Source organism: Lithobates pipiens, unplaced genomic scaffold (assembly GCF_037356315.1).
Source record: "Lithobates pipiens isolate NorthernLeopardFrog02 unplaced genomic scaffold, aLitPip1_a1.2 Scaffold_8, whole genome shotgun sequence".
NCBI classification, from domain to species: Eukaryota; Metazoa; Chordata; class Amphibia; order Anura; family Ranidae; genus Lithobates; species Lithobates pipiens.
The window spans coordinates 481,039,123-481,063,370 of NW_027507903.1; the positions used below are offsets into that span (position 1 = coordinate 481,039,123).

Below are 24,248 nucleotides of genomic sequence, written 5' to 3' on the forward strand. Positions count from 1 at the left end.
TGGGCAGACGCACTGGTGGCTCCATGGGATCATTACCAGCTGATCTACGCCTTTCCTCCACTGAAACTGTTACCACATCTGCTCCGCAGAGTGTAGGCCGAGGGGATCCCAGTAATACTGGTTGCCCCAGATTGGCCTCAATGTCCTTGGTACGCAGACCTAGTGCGCCTGGTGGCAGACGTTCCCTGGCGACTGATGTTGAGAGGACCTTCTGTCTCAAGGTCCGATTCTCTATTCTGCTTTACCATCGCTGGCTTTAACGGCATGGCTATTGAGAGCCAGGTGTTGAGGAACCGGTGTCTGCCGGACTCGGTGATCCCAACTATGTTGAGAGCACGGAAATCTTCTTCTCGGAAGATATATCTTCATACTTGGAAGGCCTGCATCTCCGTGTGTGAGGAGAAAGGATGGCATCCGCGCTCCTTTTTCTATATCCAGGATTCTGCTGTTTCTTCAGAAAGCGGTGGACCCGAAATTGGCGTTGAGCACCATTAAAGGACAAATATCAGCTTTAGCTGTCCTTTTTCAGCAACCCCCTGGCGTCTTGCTCTATAGTGAGTACTTTTGCTCAAGGGGTGCGACATGTCCCTCTGGTGCGTCCACTGTCACCCCGTGGGATCTGGACCTGGTATTGGCGCTTCAGAAAACGCCGTTTGAAAATATCAGAATTTCCCCTGTTGATTCTTTCCCAGAAAGTGGTCTTTCTAGTGGCCATTACATCGGCCAGGAGGGTTTCGGAACTGGCGGCCTTGTCCTGCAAGTCACCCTATCTGGTTATCCACAAGGATAAGGTGGTGTTGCATTCGCAACCGTCTTTCCTGCCAAAGGTAGTCTTGGTGTTTCACATCACTGAGGATATTGTGTTACCATTTCTGTGTCCTAAGCCGACACATCCTAAGGAGGTGGCCCTTCATGCTCTGGACGTGGTTCGGGCTCTGAAGGTGTATTTGTCTGCCACAGTTCCCTTCCGGAAGTCAGTCCCACTGTTTGTTTCTGTGGCTGGTCCACAGAAAGGCATGGCGGTCTCATCGGCCACCATTTCCAGGTGGATCAGACAGATTGGCCTATCGGGGCATAGGCTTGTACTACAGATGCCCCCCTTTCCGGTCACGGCCCACTCCACGAGGGCAATCGAACGTCTTGGGCCTTCCGACATCAAGCGTCTGTTGCTCAAGTGTGTAAAGCGGTGACCTGATCCTCTGTCCACACGTTTACAAAGTTCTACAAGGTAGATGTCAGTGCATCGGGTGATGCCTGTTTTGGCCGCAAAGTTTTGCAGGCAGCTGTATAATTGCATATGCAATTTTTTCCTTTTTTCCTGTTTTATGGGTATAAATGCAGTACCTTTTTTAAGTTAATGCACTTGCATCCATTACCGCAGTTTTTGGTGTGGTTTGAGGGTAATGCTTCTCCGTTTGAGGAGCACCCTGTTTTTTTTTTTTTTTTTTTTTTTTTTTTTTTTTTGGGTGGGTTTTTCCACACACTAGTTTTTTTGTGGGTAAAGTTTGTACTAGTTCCCACATGCCATGGTGGATGAAGTTTTTTATGCTGTTTTCCCACCCCTCGTTTTGGCACTGCTTGGGGACGTCCCAATGGTCTAAAGAGAAGAAGCTGTATAAGTCGGTGAATATAAGAGAAAAAAGGATTTTTTCCTCTGTAATTCACCGACTGACACAGCACCCGCCCCTCATATTTTTCTTTATGCTATATGCTTGTTGACGTACTGAGGCTGCAGTAGCATGCTGAGGGGTTGTTAACTAAGGGACCGCCCCTTGGGCTGAACTAGAAAGTTCTAGTTTTATTATCATATGTTAACATGTAATGCCTAGCCTTCTCCTGAAGGTGGCATAACAACCCAATGGTCTAAAGAGAAGCGGTGTTAGTTGGTGACTTGCAGAGAAAATAATTTTACAGTGAGTACAAAAAATCCTATTTTTGTCTTTTCAAGGCAGAGGTCTGTTTAGGGAGGTAGGTACTTGATGACTTTGTAAAAGGTGTTGAAGAGGGGAAGTGTTGACTACCACAGAAGAAAATCCCTGCCCCTGACCCCAAGCCCCCCTCCCCACACTACAAAAAAAAAGCCTTTGCCTCTGCAAAACTTGGAGCACTTAATTGCTCTAAAGGCTTAAAATTCCAAAATTAGGTTTAGCCCTTTCTTTTGGCTTAAGACTTGGGGCACAAAGCCCAGCAAGTCTTCCCCAAAGCCCTCTTCCCAGTAAAGGGGTGCCCTCTTCGAAGTGTGGGAAGAGGCCTTTTAAAGTTTGCATCTCTGGGTCCCAGACCTGTTGGTGCAATCAATGGTTTCCTTAAGGGTACATAACGCAGTTCAAAACTCTACCTTCTCGCAGCTTTCTTCTTTCACATTAACCAAAGACTGTTCAAGGACAGCCAGATATCCAAAATGCTCTGAACATCTCTAGCCTAAGGGAAGGGCACACCTATTGGTTATGGATAATGTCTTGACAAGGCTAGCTATACATAACCAAATTCAGATAGTTATTATAGGGAGAACTATTTAGTCTGATATCTGTAGAGTAATGCATCCAACCAGACCAAATGTCACAAAATGTATCCTGTTTGTCTTGATAAGTTAGCACCCACCTCTGTCTCCATTATCTAATCCACTTCCCATTTCCAGTCAATGATGGTAGGACATCTGTTTCCAGAACCTAGAGATAAGACTTAGCTGTGCTCAGTAGATGAGGGGTGATAATCTTATTGTAAAATTTAATGGACAAAGGGATATTGTGGAAAAGAGGGAGGGGTTTGAAAACTTATAGTTAAAGGAGTGGGGGTCAGGGTTGCCAACCGTCAGTAAATTTATTGACAGTTTTGTATAAATTTTTTTTTTTTTAAACTGCCAATAAATATCAGGGGCAAATTTCATGCTGTGTTGACCTAAGTGTAAATCAAGCAAAATACTTTGTTATAGGTATCGTCAGTGTTTCCATATCATGTTTATACTATTAAAATATGAACTGTTCGTTTTCAATAGGAGTTCTGTAATTTCTCAGGTTGCCAGTAAAAAATGTGCTCCGCCAGTGAAATTTCCATGTTTTTGTCAGTAAAAATTGCTGTGGAAGGTTGGCAACCCTGGTTGTAGCATAGTTCTTGTAGATGCTTTTTAATTTATATTGTAGATGACAGAGTTTTTAATCTTTCTTTGTTTTTTAAGTTTGAGGTCAGAATGTAATTCTTAAAGTGAAAGTTCAGACAAATTCTAACCAGGGATAAATCTTCTCCCACTCCCTTTCTAAGACTATTCTAGCTACCCATGTAAAGAAAAGATCTGTATAGTTGCCTATTCTGAAGCCACTAAGGTCGGTCATGTGATGGGGTTCCAGCACAGGCTTCAGTTCAGAGGAGGGGCTGCCATCAGGCTAACCCTCTACACAGAAGTCGCAACTGGAGGTTATGTGACTGGACTGGAGCGCAGCTTCAGAATATGTAAGTATACAGATCTTTTTTTTACAGGGTTAACTAGAATAGTCTTAAAATGGGAGAGTAGGTTTAGCCTTATGCTGGCCATACACTATTTGAAAAATCAGCCGAAATTCGGTCAGACTGCTCGTTCGTTTTTTTTTTTGGCCAGTTGATGGGAACAAAATTGATAATCGTTTGGATGTTTTTGAGCCGAAAAAATGAAGGACAAGTTTGGAAATTTTCTGCCAAACGAACGAGAAATTGAAAGGTTAATGTGTTTCCCGTCCAACCTGTATGCACTAGGTATATGTAAAAAAACAAACCTAACATTTATTTATGTCCACTGAACGATTTATCGGTCATTAGATGATGGCACCATCCTTTTGCGCTCATGGCCGAATGTCCATTTTTCGAAATTGGGTTTGCCCGATTTTTTCATATAGTGTATGGCCAGCATTAATTAGAATTTAATAATGTGGTGAGGGGCGCTGGAAAAAATATATATTGCAACTACTCAGTGATAAATGGCAATAGTGACTAAAATTGTTCAAGTGCCAAAAGTGATTACACAATTAAAAATAATAAACTGGAATCGCCCAAATATCTCAATCAAACATACAATGGTACTATTAACAATTAAAATCCAATCCTAAAGATTAATAAAGTCCTATGCATGAACTTAGTGCAATCGTAGAAAAAATATATATTCTCTGTGCAAATTCCAATCCGAATTGTAGATAAACATATGCAAAAGAATTGCTTCCACTGTGCAAACGAACCACCTCCACCAGCTGTACCAGACACCCAAATGTGCTCAAAAGAATGGATGTCTCCTTACCAGAAGGTGTTGACTTTAATGGTTAGAAAAAGGTCAAATGAGCCTTGTGCAAGGGATTGCTTGCTATCATAACCAAAATGAACCATGTGGGGAATAATCGCCTCTTCACCAGTAGTAACAGCCGCAGTATTATAGAAAGATGCAAGCCTCAAAATAGTGTAATCCCATTTTTAATAAAAAAATATAGTAAACACAAAAAGCCAAATGGCTGCTTATATTCCATAGTGCCTATGCCTGGCACTGGGGCTAGTGAGCTCGTAATTGCGATGGAGAATCCGCTCTGTGTGTGGTAGTTCCTGGGCGTGTGTTCCACCGCTGATTGCCCACAACCAGAGGGACCGTAAATGAGGTAGGACTGCGTAACCAGGCACGCCTCAACGTACATAGGCACTACGGAATGTAAGCAGCCATTTTTGGCTTTTTGTTTTTACTATATTTTTTATTAAAAATGGGATTGCACTATTTTGATGCTTGCATCTTTCTTGCATAATACTCCAGCTGTTACTACTGGTGAAGAGGAGGTGACTATTCCCCACATGGTTTGTTTTGGGTATGATGGCAAGCAATCCCTTGCACAAGGCTCATTTGACCTTTTTCTAACCATTAAGGTCAACACTTTCTGGTAAGGAGACATCCATTCTTTTGAGCGCATTTGGGTGTCTGGTCCAGCTGGTGGAGGTGGTTCGTTTGCACAGTGGAACTAATTCTTTTGCATATGTTTATCTACAATTCGGATTGGAATTTGCACAGAGAATATATTTTTTTTCCAGGATCGCACAAAGTTTATGCATAGGACTTTATTAATCTTTATGATTGGACTTTATTGTTAATAGTACCATTGTATGTTTTATTTTTTTGTGATATTTATTCCAGTTTATTTTTAATTGTGTAATCACTTTTGGCACTTGTGAACAATTTTAGTGACTGTTGCCATTTATCACTGAGTAGTTGCAATAAATATACCAGCTCCCCTCACCACATCTATCACATTCATTCTATATTTTCTTGTCTAGCACGAGGGATAGCAGCTGTAGTTTCATCTTTTACTTTGTAGGTAGAATATTATATCTTTTTGGCGCAAGGTTTGAATTCATTTTTCATTAAGTAGAATTTGTCTGAACTTCCACTTTTAACGCTTTCCCATTCTTGTATGAAGCATGGAGTGTGTCTTAAGTGTAAAGATAGCAGAAGCTTATACATGTTCCACTGGACAGAACCCTGTGTGTTCCCAGGATCCATGTAGTCTCAGACAAGTTACAACCAGCCATCGTTTTCTCTAGAACAATCCAAATTTGATCAGGCATGTTATGATGCAAGTTCAAAATATATAATACAGACTAGGGACATTTCATTATAATAAAGACCAACATCTGGAAGACCCAGGCCCCCATTCATCTTTTGTCTATGCAAAAGTATGTAGGCCAGTCTAGGTTTCTGGTCTTTCCAGACATAATTGGCAATCATTCTCCAACGTTCTTGGGGAAAAACACTTGAGGCAGCCCTATTGGGATAGCATACAGAAGATAAATGGTCTGGGGAGGACATTCTCCAATGCTCTCCTTCCCACTTCTATTAGAACCTTATAAATATGGGTATAGAGGAGGTGAAGGTCTAGACAAATGTGAGTGCCAAGGTAGGATGGAGTGTCTCTTCTTCCATGCAAAGATAAGTGTCCTCCCCGGATCATTTATCTTCCGTATGCTATCCCATTGGGGCTGTTTCAGGTGTTTTTCCAACAGCTAGATTGTAAATCCTGTGGGAGACCTATTGGAAGGATGTCAGACTTGCTATCATTTGAAAATTGGAGAGATGACCAAAGCGATGCAATTCTGCCATTTAGTACTGGTATCATCTGCGTATGCAGACAATTTTATGATCTCTGGAGCCTATTTGGATTCCCCCCTAACAACACCAGGGTTTTGCTAAATTTTTTGAATACGGAATTCTCAAACCAAGGTGAATAGCAAGGGGGATAAAGGACACCCCTGCCTGCTATTCTAGATAGAAAAAGGCTGCGATAGGCCATCATTAACTTTCACCCTAGCCTGCAGGTTAATGTAGAGAGAAGATCTATTCCAGGCCTATATTCTGTAAAGTTTCCCTTTTAGGAGCATCCAATCTATGATGTAAACTGCCTTTTTGGTATCAGTGGGTAATATCTGACATGGTAAAGTCACTGGGCCGAATCTTATCCAATGCAGAATATGAAGCCCCTGGATTGTATGGTGGCGTGCCTTTGGGCAAGAATAATCAGGGTGGATTAGCAAGGGAATCTGTTTCAGCAGTCTTGGAGGCTAAAAGATTGAAGACTATTTTTCATATCCAAATTAAAAGGGATATTGGCCTGTAATTTTAAGAGTATCGGATCCTTGTCCGAATTCATAATCTGTTATATGTGCCAGGAGTTCCCCTTTTGGAAGAGGACATAGCTCTGTGATGGTGTTAAAATACTGCACATACAGACTCAACTTCCCTTAGATGATCGTTAATCAATTCTCAAAGATATAGCTTTGATCAGACAGGTTCCCTATTTATCATGTCCTCCAGGACCTTGCAAGAGACACCCTGCTTTTAAGCCCACCATCACAGGACGGATAAGAAATCGGATTGCTGGGGCGCATGCGCGGCGCGGAGCGAGCAGGTCGCTAGTCACAGGAGCTCCGGGGACAACGGAGATACTAAAGCACTCCCAGGGCCGAATTTGCTCGCCGATCGCTACCACAGCTAGCCCATCGGCCCGAGGGACCAATCGTGCATGCCGACGGCTAAGAAGGGCAAGCGGAAAACCGCTCAGCGCTCCTTGACCAACTATCTTCTTCGAGTCAGTGAGAAGCAGGAGATGTCTCAAGATGGCGCCCAGGCCTCCGTGGATGCAGAGACTCCGTGCGCAGCGGGCTCACAGGCAGGTACGGGGGACTCTCAGCTGACAAAAGCTGACCTAGAAGACAGCCTTGCCCACATGTACGATAGGCTAGCCAGGAAATTCCAGGCGGAATTGCAGAAGTCGACTAGCACACTCTCGCAGGAGTTAGCGGCCCTGGGGAACAGGACAGACCTCCTGGAAGTAAAGCATGATGAGCTCCATTTAGCTTATGCGGATCTACGGAGGGACCATGAGATGTTGGACACGGTTGTCCAGCTCCAGAATCATTTGGAAGACCTGGACAACCGAAATAGGAGGAACAATGTGAGGGTGCGGGGGATCCCTGAGTCAGTGACGGATCTCCCGGCCGCGATCACCAAGCTTTTTCAACTGCTTCTTCCCACCCAGCCTAAGGAATCCTTCATATGCGACAGACTGCACAGGGCTTTGAGGCCTAAACCGCCCCCAGAGAAGCCCCCACGGGACATTGTTATGTGCCTTAAGGACTTCCTGATTAAGGAGGAAATCCTCAGGGCCTCCCGCAACACCCCACGTATCCTTCTGGATGGGATTGCTGTGCAAATTTTCCCTGACATCGCCCCGGCCACGCTGGAAAAGCGGCGACAGATGAAGGAAATTACCTCTGCGCTACAAACAGCTCAGGTGCGTTATCGCTGGGGGTTTCCGTTTAAGTTGATTGTCCCGCATAATGGCTCCACGCATGTTGCCACCACGGTTGCGGAGGGTAGAGAAGTCCTGATGAAGCTGGGCCTGTTGGAAAGACAGCAAACACCAAGGCACCCACCGTCTCCTCGTCCATCTCCCATTTGGGCCACTCCATCGCCCCATAGGGACAGGCGCTCTCGCAGGCTCCAGCCGCTTCCTGAGGAGTGATCATTTTTTGGTTTTCCTGGATTTGCCCAGTTTGTTCTGCACGGATTTTGACAGTTTTCAATGGAGCATATGCCCAGGTTCCCTCAGCTATCCCACCTGGATACTTTGAATCCCTCCCCCTTTCCCCATTCTTTGAGCAAGCTGTCCGAAGATAATTGCTATATGACTCTGGTGTCTCCCTGTCCCCGGAGATGTTTGCCGAATTTTTTTCCCTTTTTTTTTTTTGTGTGTTCCATAGTTCCTTCGCTGGATAATTTTCTCTCTTTTTTTTTTTTCTGGCGCTGTGATTCTCCCCCCTCCACACTGGTCCTCCACTCCCTGTTTGGACTGTTCGTTGGCGGGGAGTGAATGGAGCAGGTGGATGTTGGGGCCTTAGGGTCCCAGGTGTACATTTTTTTGGTCTGGCTGGATTTTCCACCCAGACTCCACAGTTATTTTGTTTTTGTTTTTATCTCAGTTTATTTGTTCTTAGGTTATACTGACCGTAACACTTGCCCTGATCTATGGATAACTTGGTTTGCTATTTTTGACTTCTCTAATTGGTGGACAGATGGCCCTAATTGTCTTGGGTTCATGATTTTTTCTAATATATGTGAGGGTGGCTCCCATGGCACTGGACTCTGGCATGGGGTACAACGCTTCTTTGGTGGGGTATACAGAATAGCGTGCATATACACCACATGACATGGGTCTCCGGATTATCTCACATAATGTGAGGGGCTTTAATTCTCCCCAAAAGAGAAGGAAGGCTTTCTGTCAATATAGGCATTTGGGAGCTGATATAATACTTTTACAGGAGACTCACTTCTCCTCTTCGTCTTGTCCTAAATTCTTTGACAAGTCGTACAAATTGCATTACTATACCACCTTTGAGTCCAGGGCCAGGGGAGTTGCGATTTTTATCCGCAATACTTTGCAGTTCGAACCATCACATGTGTATAAGGACCCAAATAGTAGGTTCATTGTGTTGCAAGGGTTGATACAGGGTAAGGCGGTGACTGTAGCTAATTTATACGCTCCAAACTCTGCACAAGGTACTTTCTACCAACAATTCTTAAAAATTTTAGACAGATATATTTCCCCTCATATGATTGTGGGGGGAGATTTTAATTTAGTGGCCAACCCCGCGTTAGACCGCAGCAAACCCACTCATTGTGCTAAGGCCTTTCCGAAACTACTGAGCCGTTCGTTAGATAGATTACAACTTATAGATTCGTGGAGGGCACTGAATATCGGCGTAAGGGAATATACCCATTATTCCCACCCCCACGATAGCTATGCTAGACTAGATTACATATACACTTCCCCTATATTGCTGGCTAACTCGACTCTCGCATCTATAAGTCCGTGCCCCTGGTCTGATCACCAGGTGGTTTTATTCCACACCTCCCACATTGGCCTTTCCCCCAAGGCAGCCTCTTGGAGGCTTAATGACTCATTGTTGACGGACCCGGAGATTTACACTCGTGTGTTGGGCCTCCTAGAGGAGTACTTCCAAATTAATGATACTGGGGATATCTCCCCTCAAACACTCTGGACGGCTCATAAGGCGGTCCTTCGGGGCCACTTAATTGAGATCGCAGTCTCCAAAAAAAGACAGAGGGGTGAGCAGATCCGTTCCCTTACCCATGACTTACAGCTATTATACCAATCCCATTCTGTCTCCCATTCGCTAGACACTATGCAGTTAATCAACCAAAAGAGAGCCGAGTTGGACACAATCCTTTCGGGTCATACTGAAAAGGCACTGCGTTGGTCTAAGGCTAAATTTCTCTTACATAGTAATACGGCCTCCAGTATGTTCTCTCGCAAACTTCATCAATCCTTACAGCCTCCCCATGTTTACAAATTAAGAAACGATTCAGGTCACATAGTCACCCACCCTACAGAAATACTTCAAATATTTAAAACATTCTACTTGAAGTTGTTATCTCCTCCTTCCCAACCTGTCTCCCCGGATGTGGATCAGTGGTTAGATTCTGTGACCCTCCCATCACTGTCAGACTCACAACTTCAAGCCTTAAATGCCCCCTTTTCCGAACAAGAGGTTATAGCCACTGTGAAATCCCTTAAATCCTCTACGGCCCCTGGCCCGGATGGATTTACCTCATTATATTATAAAAAATTTACCCAAGTCCTGGCCCCCAAGTTGACGAAGCTTTTTAACCAGATTTTACAAGGTCATGCTATCCCAGATGAAATGCTTCATGCCAATATGACGTTAATCCCCAAACCAAATAAGGATCACACCCTGCCCCAAAATTATAGGCCCATTTCGGTATTGAATAATGATGTCAAAATTTTAGGAAAATTATTAGCAAACAGACTAGCCCCTATAGTTGGTACTCTGGTGGGCCCGGAACAAACGGGATTTATACCAAATAGGCAAATCACTGACAACATTAGATTAGCCTTGAATGTTGTACAGGACGCCAACCTTTTCTCCAAAAAAGTCCTGCTCCTGGGACTGGATATACATAAAGCCTTTGATAGTGTTTTATGGCCCTACATTGACAGAGTTTTACATAAGTTTGGGTTTACTGGTGCTTTTGTCAACGGATTTAAGGCTTTATATCTGCACCCCCAATCTAGAGTGAAGATCCCGGGCTGTTCCTCGGAGCTGTTCCCCTTGGGCAGGGGCACCAGACAGGGTTGCCCGCTGTCCCCTTTAATATTTGCCCTGGCTTTGGAACCCCTGGCCAGGGCACTTATTGCTAACCCGAATATAGGGGGGTACCTGAAGGGGGAGGGGGAATACAAGCTTAGCCTATATGCGGATGATGTCCTTTTGTTTTTACCCAACCCTCTAATTTCGCTACCCAACCTCATCGACACCCTGGACTCATTTCGGAAACTTTCAGGGTTGGCAGTGAATCTGTCCAAATGTTCGGCCCTTCCTGTTAATTTCACCCCCCCCGAAGTTTTACATCTCCAAAACACATTTGGCCTCCTAGTATCTAAACATACACTGAATTATCTAGGGATCCATCTTGCCACCACTCTATCGGACACCTATAATGCTAATTTTCCTGTGGCCTTTTCGTCTGTAAGGAGATGGCTAAAACTGTGGTCCACTTATCATATCCCCTTGATGGGGAGAGTGGTCGCGGTTAAGATGTCTATTCTGCCCAAATTACTTTATTTTTTTAGGGCCCTCCCCCTGTATGTCCCACGCCGAGCTCTCGCATTGTTGCAACGCGACATTAATGCTTTTATATGGCAGAATAAGAGGCCCAGGTTTGGGAAACTTCTGTTACATCGACCCCTGCCCCAGGGGGGACTGGGTTTACCAGATATCTGGTTATATTACCTGGCAGCAAGGTTGGCTCAAACGGCCCAATGGCACGCTACTAATTGTGGGGTGCCATGGCTGATTTTTGAAACCCAGTCCATACGCCCGTATTTTCTCCCGGGCATCCTGTGGCAGGGGGAGATGAGACCAGGGGTTCTATCCCCCCTGAACACTATAGTTAGCCGCTCCCTTTATCTGTGGTCACTCTATCACTCTAAATTTAGATTGCTACCTAGCAGACCCCGGTTAGCCTCCTTTCTGGGCGATAGGAGATTCCCCCTGGCATTCGAGTCCCCCGGCTCTTTCAGCTGGTGGATTCGGAAGTCGCTGGTTACCCTCCGAGCTCTCTGCAATGATAGCCCACGTTTTACATCCTTTTTGCAGCTCCAGAGGTGCCATGAGATTCCGAGGGGGGAATTCTATAAATACCTGCAAATTCGCCATTTTTTCCAATCGCACTATTGTGTAGCTAGTGACCCCTCTAGGGTGCAATTTGAATCACTATGTTATCGACATTCCAGAGATAGAGGCACTATCTCTGATATATAAGCTCCTATTAGAAGCTCAACTACCTGAGAAATCTAGAGCCATGGGATTGTGGGAAGCAGACCTGTCCACCGAATTCTCTCAAGAGGATTGGCAGGACATGCTCCGGAATATGCATAGATGTTCCCGTTCCATGGCTATTAAGGACACGGTAGTGAAATTACACACACGTTGGTACCTCACCCCAGTGAAGGTACATACATTTTTTCCCTCGGTCTCTGACAGGTGCTTTAGGGGTTGCCTGGAGCCTGGCACACTGCTCCATATATTCTGGAGCTGTCCCCTACTTCGACCTGTCTGGGATCGAGCTTTGACATTAGTCACCACCATAGTGGGGGCTGGCGTTGAACTGACGGCAGCACACTGTCTACTTTTTGCATCCCTCCCGGGGACTACCAGATCCTCCCAGAGTTTGATTAATACCCTATTTAGCGCCATTCAATGGGCGGTGGCGCTACATTGGCGCTCACCCTCGGTTCCCTGGGCTCAGGTTATTCGAAGGATGGAATCTATCCGTCTTATGGAACGGATCCACCATACGCTACTGGACTCTATGCACATTCACACTGCCAAGTGGGCAACTTGGCCGCTCGGTTTGGGGGCGGAGGGGTTGGTACTTCCTCCCCTTTCCCCGCAGGTGGATCCCTGAGATGAGATAGCACTGGACCTTGCTTTTGGGACATAGAAGTTTTAAGGACCCTGTTCTGGTTACCTAGTCCACCAAATCTCCGCACATTTTCTATTTTTTGAGATTGATCCTATACCAGTCGTTATGGGGCTGAAGTCTATGAAAGAAGAGATTTTTTTTTTCTTTTTCTCTGCTACGGTCAGTTGTTGTTGTTATGGTATATTTAATGTGTTTTTACCTTAACCTACACAGTCACCCTAAAGGTCTTAGCATGGTACTTCTAGAACAGTTACATACGACCTCTCTGATGACAGTTTACGTTTAACTGGCTCTATAGCCCTGTTCTATTTTTTTTTGTTGTATGTTTTCTCTGGATATTGTTCCTTATTATTTTATCGGAGCGTTACTGTAACTCTGTACAATGCTACTGCAAGTTGTGTATATGTGCACTACTGTGTATTCTGTTTCTTACCCAATAAAAACGTTTGTATTAAAAAAAGAAATCGGATTGCTAAAGCAAACTCTCAGGGACAAATCTCCTGTGTTTTTACACCTTTATGTCACCAGATCAGCCTGTAAGGCCATCACCTTGGTCTCTGTTCATACTTTGCAGATGATTAGACATCCAATTGGTATGAAAACACAGCTTTTGGCGTCTCTGTGATTGGGTCTTTTTGATATTTGTGGTTGTTTGGCCCATTGGCACAGTTCTGTTGGTCTAGTGGTTACCCGCTCTTCTCATTCATTGTTTGCAGACATCGCAGGATCTCCTAATATTTTACCTGTGTCCTGCACTCTACAATTAAAGTCTAACTAAAGACAAAACTTTTTTGTTTAATTTTGGTTAGAGCGAAGAGGGAATAGATCACGTGTCAGGCTTTTATTGCTGTCTGTGCCCCCATTGGCCTTGTTCTCTCCCTTCATTTGTCCTATTTACTGTTCTCACTGAAAGTGAAAGGGGAAAATCCCACATTTCAAAGCAGAAATAAAGGGGAAATCTTCCAATGGGGACAATAGTTCTGGTGGCCTTGGAGACACCCAGAAATTCCCTCACTTTAGAGAATTTTCTCTCACTTCCCCTTTTGACTATGGAATAGGAAATAACTCTACAATGGGTCACAAATGGCAAATAAGAAACTAAGTACATTACAGGACATGGGTCACTCTCCCTTCCATTCATTGGTTACTCTTTATTCCTTACTACAAAACTGAGGATTCACAGAGTGGGGTTATAGGGTAGGTGCCCAGAGGTCATGTCGTTGAAATCTTTGCCAATGTCCAGTCACCTGAAAGTGCAAATGGGGCACTATGAATACTTTTATTGTGTACTGTACTCCAAGATGCATATGTACAGGTAAAACAAAATTCCTCTCTTGTTTTGGATAGAGTTGGGGGAGCGTAAGCGTTGTAAAGTGTGTTTTTAATCTATTGCTGTCCATGATCGTGTTGGGATATTTCAACTCGCTTCTTGTCCCGTGATGACTGACCAAAAAACACGGGGGGGGCGGGAATGTCCAGGCAGTAATTATAACCCGACGGGCTCTAATCCTTTCTAATTGTATTGTGAAAAGTGATTTTGCTGCATTCTGTCATTGGGGGGACACAGTTTAGAAAAGTATTTTTATATATTTGTGTAGAGACCTGCAGTTTACAGCACTTCAACACAACTTTCAGGGCTATGGTCCAGAAAACTGCAACATGTCTGCATTTTTCCATCCAACGATGCATTTGTTGATCTCTGCATCAGTACATATTAATTAAACATCACACTGTGACAGTACAATAAAGAGGCAGCTATCCTAAAACTTCAGAACGCATTTTTATCAGCGTTCTGAAGTTTTAGGACATCGCTCTACTCAGGGCTTAAGACACCATTTACTTTCTTGGATTATTTCGCTTTCTGAGGGCAAGTTATGTGCATAGAGCTGAATATCCTGCCAACCACTGCATGTGATGGTTTGACTTTTTAAAGTGAACCTTTCAGTAACATTAGAAGTCTACATGAATTTATGACATACACGGTATACAGCTGCAGTATCACTTTTCAGTAAAGCTCATTTTGTAATTTCAACACCATTCTTGAGTTTGCTGTCCAGCAACTTTGCCATGGCTGAGATGTCATCAGTCTGCTGCAAGCTAAAGGAAGCATTTCCTATACCCTCTCTCAGTAATCAGATTACAACACTGTAACTTTGTAGCAAGCCACTAGGTGAGAGACTTTAGAGAGGGCTAATCCATGTCAGACATTTGTGAACACAATCAAAAACTGCAGACGCCAGGATTTACAGGAGTGCCATCTATAAACTGAAGTCTTAGTCCAGGAAGTAGATGGTGATGCAGGATGATGCCTGAACAAAGATGGTGCTTTTCAGGATAGAGAAGCAAATGAAGGCATTGTCAGGGAGAGTATTGTGATCTTTGAGAGGTAATAAATACTTGGAAGTGCTCACTGATGTAGTTCTGAACTTTAAAATTATTTCTGATGACCTGTCCACTTTAAGAATGGACTGGATGAAACACAAGGAATCAAAACACATTTTTTGCTGCTTGTTTCGTATCCGTTTTTTTCTGAATTCCTGTTTTGTCTCCTCTATATTGAGCTGTATTTTTCCCTTTCAAAGGACAAGAAGGAAAAAGAAGTGGACAGTTCGGGGAAGAGGCGGAAGACGAGCCAATCTGAAGATGTAAGTGTGGCGGGATGTTCATTCCTAACCAGTAAATGGCCTGTCGTAGTACAAGCACATACCTACAGGTGATGTCAAGCTGAGCTTTGCATACAGGCAGGACCACTTCCTGTTTATTGAATACAAACAGGACTGCTTCCTGTTTATTGAATACAGGCAGGACCATTTTCCTGTTTTATTTGTGTCCTAACTTTTTTTTTTTTTATTATTGCATTTTTATGTTGTAAATACTGTCAGAAATGCTGTATGTTCGTGTTGTAACTTGAAACTCCAACTTGGCTTTGTATGGGCAATGACAGAGTATACACCTCACCTCTCCTAAATTGAGTTACTCTCCTAACAATGGGTGCTGAACACCAGCAGGGTCTTGTCCTGTGTCTCACAAGCCACAAAATACAGGAGACAATAAACCAGCTGCACTCCATTAAGATTCAAATGCTGGCAACTTAGTTATTCCGGACAGACAGTCTAGGCTTTCCTCCTGTAACTCCTATTACCCACAAGACTGGGCTTAATCGTAGGTTAACAGAGTGCATGCAGACTTTTCTTCTTCTGGATTTGCTTGGCTCTAATTTAAACCTGTTTAGAGTTAAAAAAACAAAAAAAACAAAAAAACAAACCTTTTTTTGTTTGGCACATCTTTATACAGACCCCCTTCTTGTTCGTTGTAACCAGAAAGTGACATCACTATTCCATGCATGCAGCTTGCTGTGTTACCTCCCTGCCAGCAGCCTGCTCATTGGATAACCAATGAGCAGCATACTGCAGGTGGGGGTTCAACCTTAGCTGTCCCTGTATTGTATGCCCCCTTTTTTTTTTTTTTTTTTTTTTTTTTTTAAACACTTCCCATACGGTCCTCAGCTAAACATGTAAAGATAGCATTGCTCTCTAGTGCGCTTATGTCTGATCGGCCAACGTTGGTAGATTTCCACTTCCAACCTGTTTTCTGGCCTGCATGGAATTTGGAGGAGTTATACTGACAGTGTACTGGGAAATGCATTTAAAGTGGAACTTTTACCCATAACATTTGAAAACAATTAATTTTCTTTAACAAAATAACTTTAAATTACACATTAATTATGCCAACCAAAATAAGGGAGTACTGTAAATTGCCTCCAGCATTGATCCTGTTATATCTTGCTGCAGGCTGCTATTATATTGAAGCCCAGAGCAGTTGTTCCATTATTTGAAACCCTTTGCCTCTCCATAGTCTTAAAAACTGTCAATTTGTATAATTAAAATGTGCGCATTTCCAGCCTTGATTGCATATCTTGGCTCAACTAGAGAGGAAGGCTGACAGAAATTTTTACACTGCGAGAAAGAGAGCATATCAGGGAAATAAGATGCTATCCTTGTTTAACTCCTTTTTTTTTTTTGTCTCTCCCTGTCAGCAGTTTGTCCAGTTAAATCGCCTGCCTTTCTTTTTTTCTTCCCTAATCTGTGTTCCCTCCACACAATCTGTCATTATTAATGCTTTCTACCTCCTACAGCAACAGGAAATTTTAAAACCGTGCTGATCGGCCTCTAGTGGCTTTGATTTTAGGGCACTGTCCTGAGAATAGAGAGCAACTGAGCTTGTGCAGAGCAGGAAGAGACAGTTCATTACTGGATTTTAAACAGTATAGGCTAATTTTTTTTCTTTAATATCACTAGCATAAAGTGATCTGTTGGGAATTAATTTTCTGACTAAAGTTCCATTTTACTGTATGTATCATTTGTGGTGTACATCTGTATTAATATTTGCCTGCCTGTAGTTCTGTTTTCATTATCTACCCTGTGTCTTTTTATGTTGCAAGTTTTTTATTTATTTTTAAAGCTCAACATAAATATCAAAGTTGGCTTTCAGAATTATTTATTTATTTTTGGAAATAAAGTTGTACATTTTTGATGCTTTATTCATTTTCTATGGCATTATTTTAAATTGCATTTCTAATTCTTTCCTTGAGCAACACGGCTTCATTATAGGAAGCAACCTAAGGTTATACTGCTGCCTACAGGAGAAATGGACAATGAAAATTGAAGGTCACTCTTTAAAACTTTAATTCTTCCCACCTCACACCAGCTTAGTGTCCTTATACAGTGCCTTGAAAAAGTATTCATATCCCTTAACATATTTCATGATTTTTCATGTTACAACCAAGAACATGTATTTTATTTTAAAGTGGCACATAATTGTGAGGTGGAAGAAAATTTTTAATTGGTTTTCAAAATATTTTACAAATATCTGAAAAGTGTGGCATGCATTTGTATTCAGCGCCCTTTACTTTGATACCCCTAACTAAAATCTAGTGGAACCAATTGCCTTCAGAAGTCACCTAATTAGTAAATATAGTCCACCTGTTTTGTCATTTTAATTTCGGTATAAATACAGCTGTTCTGTGAAGCCCTCTGATGTTAGAGAACCTAGACAACATCATGAGACCAAGGATCACATCCGACAGGTCAGGGATAAAGTTGTGGAGAAGCAGGGATAGGTTATAAAGAAATAGCCCAAGGTTTGAACATCTCAAGGAGCACTGTTTCCATTTTCGGATGATAGATTGAAGAGTATGGCACAACTGCAAATGTGCCAAGACATGGCCATCCACCTAAACTGACAGTCCTGGAAAGGAGAGCATTAATAAGAGAAGCAGCCAAGAGGCCCTTGTGAACTCTGGAGGAGCTGCAGAGATCCAAAGCTCAAGTGAGATAATCTGTCCACAGGACAACTATTATTCATGCATGCCACAAATCTGGCCTTTATGGAAGAGTGGCAAGAAGAAAGCCATAAGAAGTTCTGTTTGCAGTTTGCGAGAAGCAATGTGGGGGACACAGCAAACATGTTGAAGGTGCTCTGGTCAGATGAGACCAAAATTTGAAATTTTTGACCTGAAAGCAAAACGCTGCGTGTGGCATAAAACTAACACAGCACATCACCCCGAGCACACCGTCCCCACAGTGAAACATGGTGGTGGCAGCATCATGTTGAGGGGATGCTTTTTCTTCAGAAAGGACAAAGAAGCTGGTCAGACTTAATGGGGAGATAAAATACAGGGCAATCTTAGAAGAAAAGCTGTTAGTCTGCAAAAGACTTGAGACTGGGGCAGAGGTTCATCTTCTAGCAGGACAACAACCCAAAACATACAGCCAGAGCTACAATGAAATGGTTTAGCTCAAAGGATATTCATGTGTTAGAATGGCCCAGTCAAAGTCCAGACCTAAATCCAATTGAGAATCTGTGGCAAGACTTGAAAATTGCTGTTCAAACACTCTCCATTCAATCTAACAGTTTGAGCTTTTTTTGCAAAGAAGAATGGGCAAAAATGTCTCGCTAGATTTACAAAGCTGGTAGAGACATACCCCAAAAGACTTGCAGATGTAATTGCACCCAAAGGTGGTTCTACAAAGTATTGACTTGGGGGGGGGGGGGGGGCTGAAAAGAAATGCATGCCACACTTTTCAAATATTTGTAAACCATTTTGAAAACCATTTAACATCTTCCTTCCACTTCACATTTATGTGCCACTTTTTGTGTTTCGTCTATCGCAGTGATGGCAAACCTTTTTTGAGCCTGAGTGCCCAAACAGTGACACAAAACCAACTTATTTACTTCAAAGTGCCAACACCGAATTAAACCTGCCAGTGGCTTTGTACAGAGGATGGGACTGATCATCCCTCTGAGCCCAATACAGGGGTTGTCAACCTTGGGGCCACAACCCGATACCGGTCCGTGGCCTGTTGTCGAGCGGGCTGCCATCAGAGCAGGAGGTGAGCCCTGTCAAGGGCCACGGTATAGTGAGCAGCCTGTGTGTATTCTGTCATATCTCCCGTGGGGCTGATGAAGTCAGCCTATTAGCAAGGCAGGTGACGGGATAGTTGCGGATCATGACAGAGCAAGAGCTACCAAACTTATATTAACAAGTGGGCGATTACCCCCGCTTGTTAAGAGTCTCTCGCTCTGTGTCATGATCTGCAGCTGTCCCACCACCCTGCCTTGCTAATAGGCTGACATCAGCGGCCACTTGACTGAAGGCAGGACTGTGATGGGGGGGGGGGGGAACGTAACTGAAGGGAGGAATTTAATATAAAGGGGACTGCACTCTCCCCTTTATATCAGAGTGCTCCTTTACGGTGCAGGGGGGTTGTGAGACTTGGTGAACCACCCACCTTTCCCACTTCCCCATACAATGTCGCCAAAAAGTGGCTCATCTAGCTCTCCCCAGCACCGGTCGCGCAGTATTGCAGCAGTCCCCGCCATCCAGTCACTCCTTGGTATCCCCACTGCTGGGAGGTAAGCTAGCAGCCACTTAACCTCTCCCATGGTCATGATCTGTCCAGAGGGACAGGCTGGACCAAAGTAGTCCTGGGGCAGCGGGAGCTTGAATAGGGTGCCACAGAGGAATTCCCGAATGCCTCATCTGAGGTGTAGGGATCTGGGGGAGGCAAAAAGCTGCAGCACAGACCCTCGGGATGGCGGAGGAATAACTTTACACCCTCTAAATGTCGCAAACTTGGGCGAGATGACTGGCTGCCCACCCTCTATGATATGCCCCTGGGACTCAGGGCTAATGATTCTGAATGGGGATTGGCCTGAGTCTCGTATTTCCCAATCTCTCCCACCCCCCCCCCCCCCCCCCCCAATATCCTGGTGGCACTGGCTAAATTCCCAATAAAATACATTTGTTTTTGGTTGTAACATGACAATGTGGAAGATTTTTTACTACAACTACAGGTAGATTCAGGCTGGTAATTATAAATCCTTAGACAGTTTGTTTATTTTTATTTTTTTCTCTACATTTTGAGTGAAGCAGAGTGTTAAATATAACTCGAGCACAACCTTTACTTTAAAACTTTCACTGAAATTTTGATGTCACACTGCAAGGATCATATTGTGATTCTTTTGCCAGTTTTCTAATAACCAGTTGTACCACTGTGGAGGCCTTTCTGCCAACATGGCATTTCCAGCACTTGTTCAAAGGAATGCTAGGTTTAAAATGGCTTTCTTTGTCCTGCGTTCATCCTTATGGTGTTCCTAAAGCGGGAAACAATGCAGTTCAGTCGGCAGTTGCGGTGTGAATGTTGCATGCAACATTTCAGTCAGCAGATGCTGAAGCTTGAGCTACAACCCCAATTCCCCAAAAAGTTGGCCCACTGTGTAAAATCTACATAAAAACAGAATGCAATGATTTACAAATCTCATAAATCCATGTTTTTTTCACAATAAAAAAAAAATAGAAATCGTAATGTTTAACCACTTACAGACCGGACCAATTTGCTGGTCAAAGACCAGACCCCTTTTTGCGATTCGGCACTGCGTCGCTTTAACTGACAATTGCGCGGTCGTGCAACGTGGCTCCCAAACAATATTTACGTCCTTTTTTTCCCACAAATAGCTTTCTTTTGGTGGCATTTGATCACCCCTGCGGTTTTTATTTTTTGCGCTATAACCAAAAATAGAGCGACAATTTTGAAAAAAAAGCATTATTTTTTTACTTTTTGTTATAATAAATATCCCCCAAAAATATATAAAAAACATTTTTTTCCCTCAGTTTAGGCCGATACGTATTCTTCTACATATTTTTGGTAAAAAAAAATCGCAATAAGCGATTATTGATTGGTTTGCGCAAAAGTTATAGTGTTTACAAAATAGGGATAGTTTTATAGCATTTTTATTAATAATTTTTTATTTTTTTTTACTAGTAATGGCGGCGATCAGCGATTTTTTTTTTTTTTTTTTTTTTTTTTTTTTATTGTGACTGCGACATTGTGGGGGACCCATCGGACATTTTTGACACATTTTTGGGACCATTGTCATTTATACATTAATCACTGCTATATAAATGCAGTGATTCCTGTGTAAATGACACTGGCAGTGAAAGGGTTAACCAGTGGGTGGCAGTGTAGGGGTTAAGTGTTCCTAGGGGTGTGTTACTAACTGTGGGGGGGTTGGGCTTTCATTTAGTGAACACTGATCTCTGCTCCAATCACATGGAGCAGAGATCAGCGTCACTAGTTGCTAGGCAGAATGCAGAAATGTTGTTTACACAGCATTTCCTCCATTCGGCCGCTCCGTGAGACGATCGCAGGGGTGCCCGCGGCGATCGAGTCCGCAGGTCCCGCGACCGGACTCACGGGGGTCCCGACCAGCGCGGAAGCGAGCCGCCGGCGGCGTGCTCCCGATGGCAGGGCGGCGTTGAATATTGGACGTGCCTGTACGCCAATATGCATGCCCGTGCCATTCTGTCGATGTACATCGTCGTGCGCTGGTCGGGAAGTGGTTAAACTGAGAAAATGTACCATTTTAAGAAAAAAAATGAAGTAATTTTGAAATTGATGGCAGCAACACATCTCTAAAAAGTTAATACATGGCACCAAAAAGTTGGCAAAATAAGCTGAACTAACCAGAACGAGCTGGAAAATCCTTTTACAATGTATTCAAATTGGCAACATGTCATGTGATTTACTCCAATACACATGGAATTATAAAAGGCATAGGATACCACGCTCAGTATTAATGGTGGCACGCTCGGATGGGGGCTTAACATTCCCTAACATTATTAAGTACTACCAGGCGGCCCAGCTCAAAGCAATAGCCTCCTGGTTCACTCAACGCTCCTATAATAAGTGGACAGAAATCGAAAAAATTTGGCTAGCCCCAGTGCATCTGAACAACTTATGGAATGCAAACACAGAGACAGAACCCGAACGCGTGCTGGGCCCTATGACCCTACTCAGGAGAGTATGGCATAAACTGACCTCGAACAGTTTGCTCCTGACCTCATTTGTCTTTAACCCCAAGGTGCCAGCCTCACTCATCGTATGTCCACGCCCTGGGCCTCATGGAACCTTTTCCATTTCAGGAACTTGGTAGATCTCAGGTCCCGCAAACTACTATGCTTTGCCGAGCTCCAGACCAAGTTTGATCTGGCAAGACAAGAGTTCTACGGGTATCTACAGATTTGCCACTATGCCCTACCCATAAAACCAAATTTACAATTCTCCCCCGAGTACCCCCCCCCCCCGACCCCGTTCGAAACCTTGGTTTTAGCAGGTTCTGCTCAGAAAGGTTTAACATCTGACATATATAAAATTCTGTATGCATATCCTTTGGATACTAAGGGTAAGCATGCGTATATGGTCAAGTGAGAAAGGGCCTTGGGCGAGGAGATCCCTGTGGAACAGTGGCGGAGGATCTAGTCTCAAGCAGCGAAAAGCTTGCTTTGTACACTCTACAAAGAAAATATCTATAAAATCCTGTATTTCTGGTATTTGACCCCGGATGTCTTGCACGCCATTTATCCCACTAGCTCAGATAGCTGTTGGCGATGTCAACTCCTTCGTGTATATTGGAGTTGTCCTTTGATCGCTCCTTTCTGGACATCAGTGCAACAATTGTTGGCCCGCCTCCTCGGATTATCTATCCCTATCGCCCTGAAATTTTTCTTATTAGGTCTGTTGCCACTGAAAATCCCAGTGCCCCATTAAAAACTAGTCCAACACGTACTCACTGCAGCTTGTGGGCTAACAATCTAAGCACCAGTATATGGAGAGTGTGCTTATCACTGGGTTTCATTAAAGCCGAGCTCCAGGCTCCTTCAAAAAAAATTAAGTCATCGGCTACAAATACTTACCTGTCCATGAATCCAGTGGTTTCTTCACCCTAGCCAATTTTTCAGTTGACTCTGGTGCTGCAGCCGCCATGTTGGATAAGGGAAACCAGCAGTGAAGCCTTGTGACTTCACAGCTGGTTCCCCACTGCACATGCGTGAAGAGAGCTACATTTGTGAATGGCCCTTCAGCAGGGGAAGGAGTGGGACCAAACTTCCGGATGAGTTTGCCGCGGGGAAGTCGGCCAAAAGTGGGAGAGTGGGTATCTGTCAAAACCAGGTTCCACGCTTCCCCCTTAATGGTGGCAAATATGGCAGTGGAGGGGGAGGAGCATTTGCTTTAGCAACTCTGACATTTAAGTAAATGTCTTTGACACTACAGCGTTTTGAATCGGGCAGGTTTGCTGCAGATCTGCCCGAGATTTGACAGTGCCAGGGTGTGAATGACAAAATGCAGGACTCTCATTCAAGATGCCATTTATTTGGATGACTCCTCAATTTGCAGTGGGAGTCTGCCGCAATTGTCGCACAATAAATTGTGCTGCAACCATATTGTCCAAAAGTAGTTCCTGTACTATTTTTTGGCGACATGCGTCCAACGATGTAGGTTGTCACGAATGCGGCACGTTTTATCGTGCAACAATTCCGGCAGACCAGCACCACGACTTGAGGTGTCATTCAAATGAATGGCATATCGAATGCAAGTTCTGTGTTTTTGTCATTTACACCTTGGCTCAGTCAAATCGCAGCAAATCTGCCCGTGATTCAAAACACTGTAGTGTGAATGCAGCCTAACTGTCATTCCCAGACCGGAATGTAAGCATTTTAACTATAGTAGCTCCAACAGAGGTGAAATATTCTCAATTAGAGCATTGTGAGACTTAGCTTCGTCATTTTTAAATAATGGTTTCAAGAAAATATTTACAGAGAGTATTGCAAAAGAGACAATAAGCAACAGTAATTTAAATGGGATTGACCTACTTTGCACAAGACACATGGACCAGGTGAACTTTGCTAAGTGCTCTGATCTTGTGGATCAGTTTTACTGTCTTTCGTGAATGACTTATAATTACCGCATAATTTGAGACAAGAATCTGAACTGCAGATGTAGCCTTTATTTCTGGTACCTGATCAATCCTGATGTACTGATACGGAGGCCCTGAAGTGTCAGGACCATACAAATACCCCCCAAATGACCCCTTTTTGGAAAGTAGTCAGTCCAAGGTACTTGGCAAGAGACATGGCAAGTTTGAGAAATGGTGTGTGTCTTTTTTTTTTTTTTTTTTTGTTTTGTTGTCACAACTTCACTCTCTTATTGAAGGGTGCATTACATGAGAAGCAACAACTCCCTACAGGGGAGCTATTTAGATATTCCCAATTAACGCATCTGAATACCCTCAAGCACATTAAGGCACATTGAAATGATCAGTGAGCGAATGCCAGCTATTCTCTGAAATACCATTTCGGGTCCCATCTGATTCGGACGGAGGGCTA

General features: G+C 43.6%; 1 protein-coding gene across 24 annotated transcripts in view; it reads left to right on the top strand.

Moving 5' to 3' along the window:
• Positions 1-24,248, top strand: part of MICAL3 (microtubule associated monooxygenase, calponin and LIM domain containing 3) — a 299,572-nt gene that overhangs the window by 166,247 nt on the left and 109,077 nt on the right. For all 24 annotated transcript variants that reach the window (XM_077468826.1, XM_077468846.1, XM_077468830.1 and 21 more), the window contains exon 15: positions 15,106-15,168. In XM_077468826.1, the coding sequence (XP_077324952.1) occupies positions 15,106-15,168 (63 nt within the window). The remainder of the gene's footprint in view (positions 1-15,105; positions 15,169-24,248) is intronic.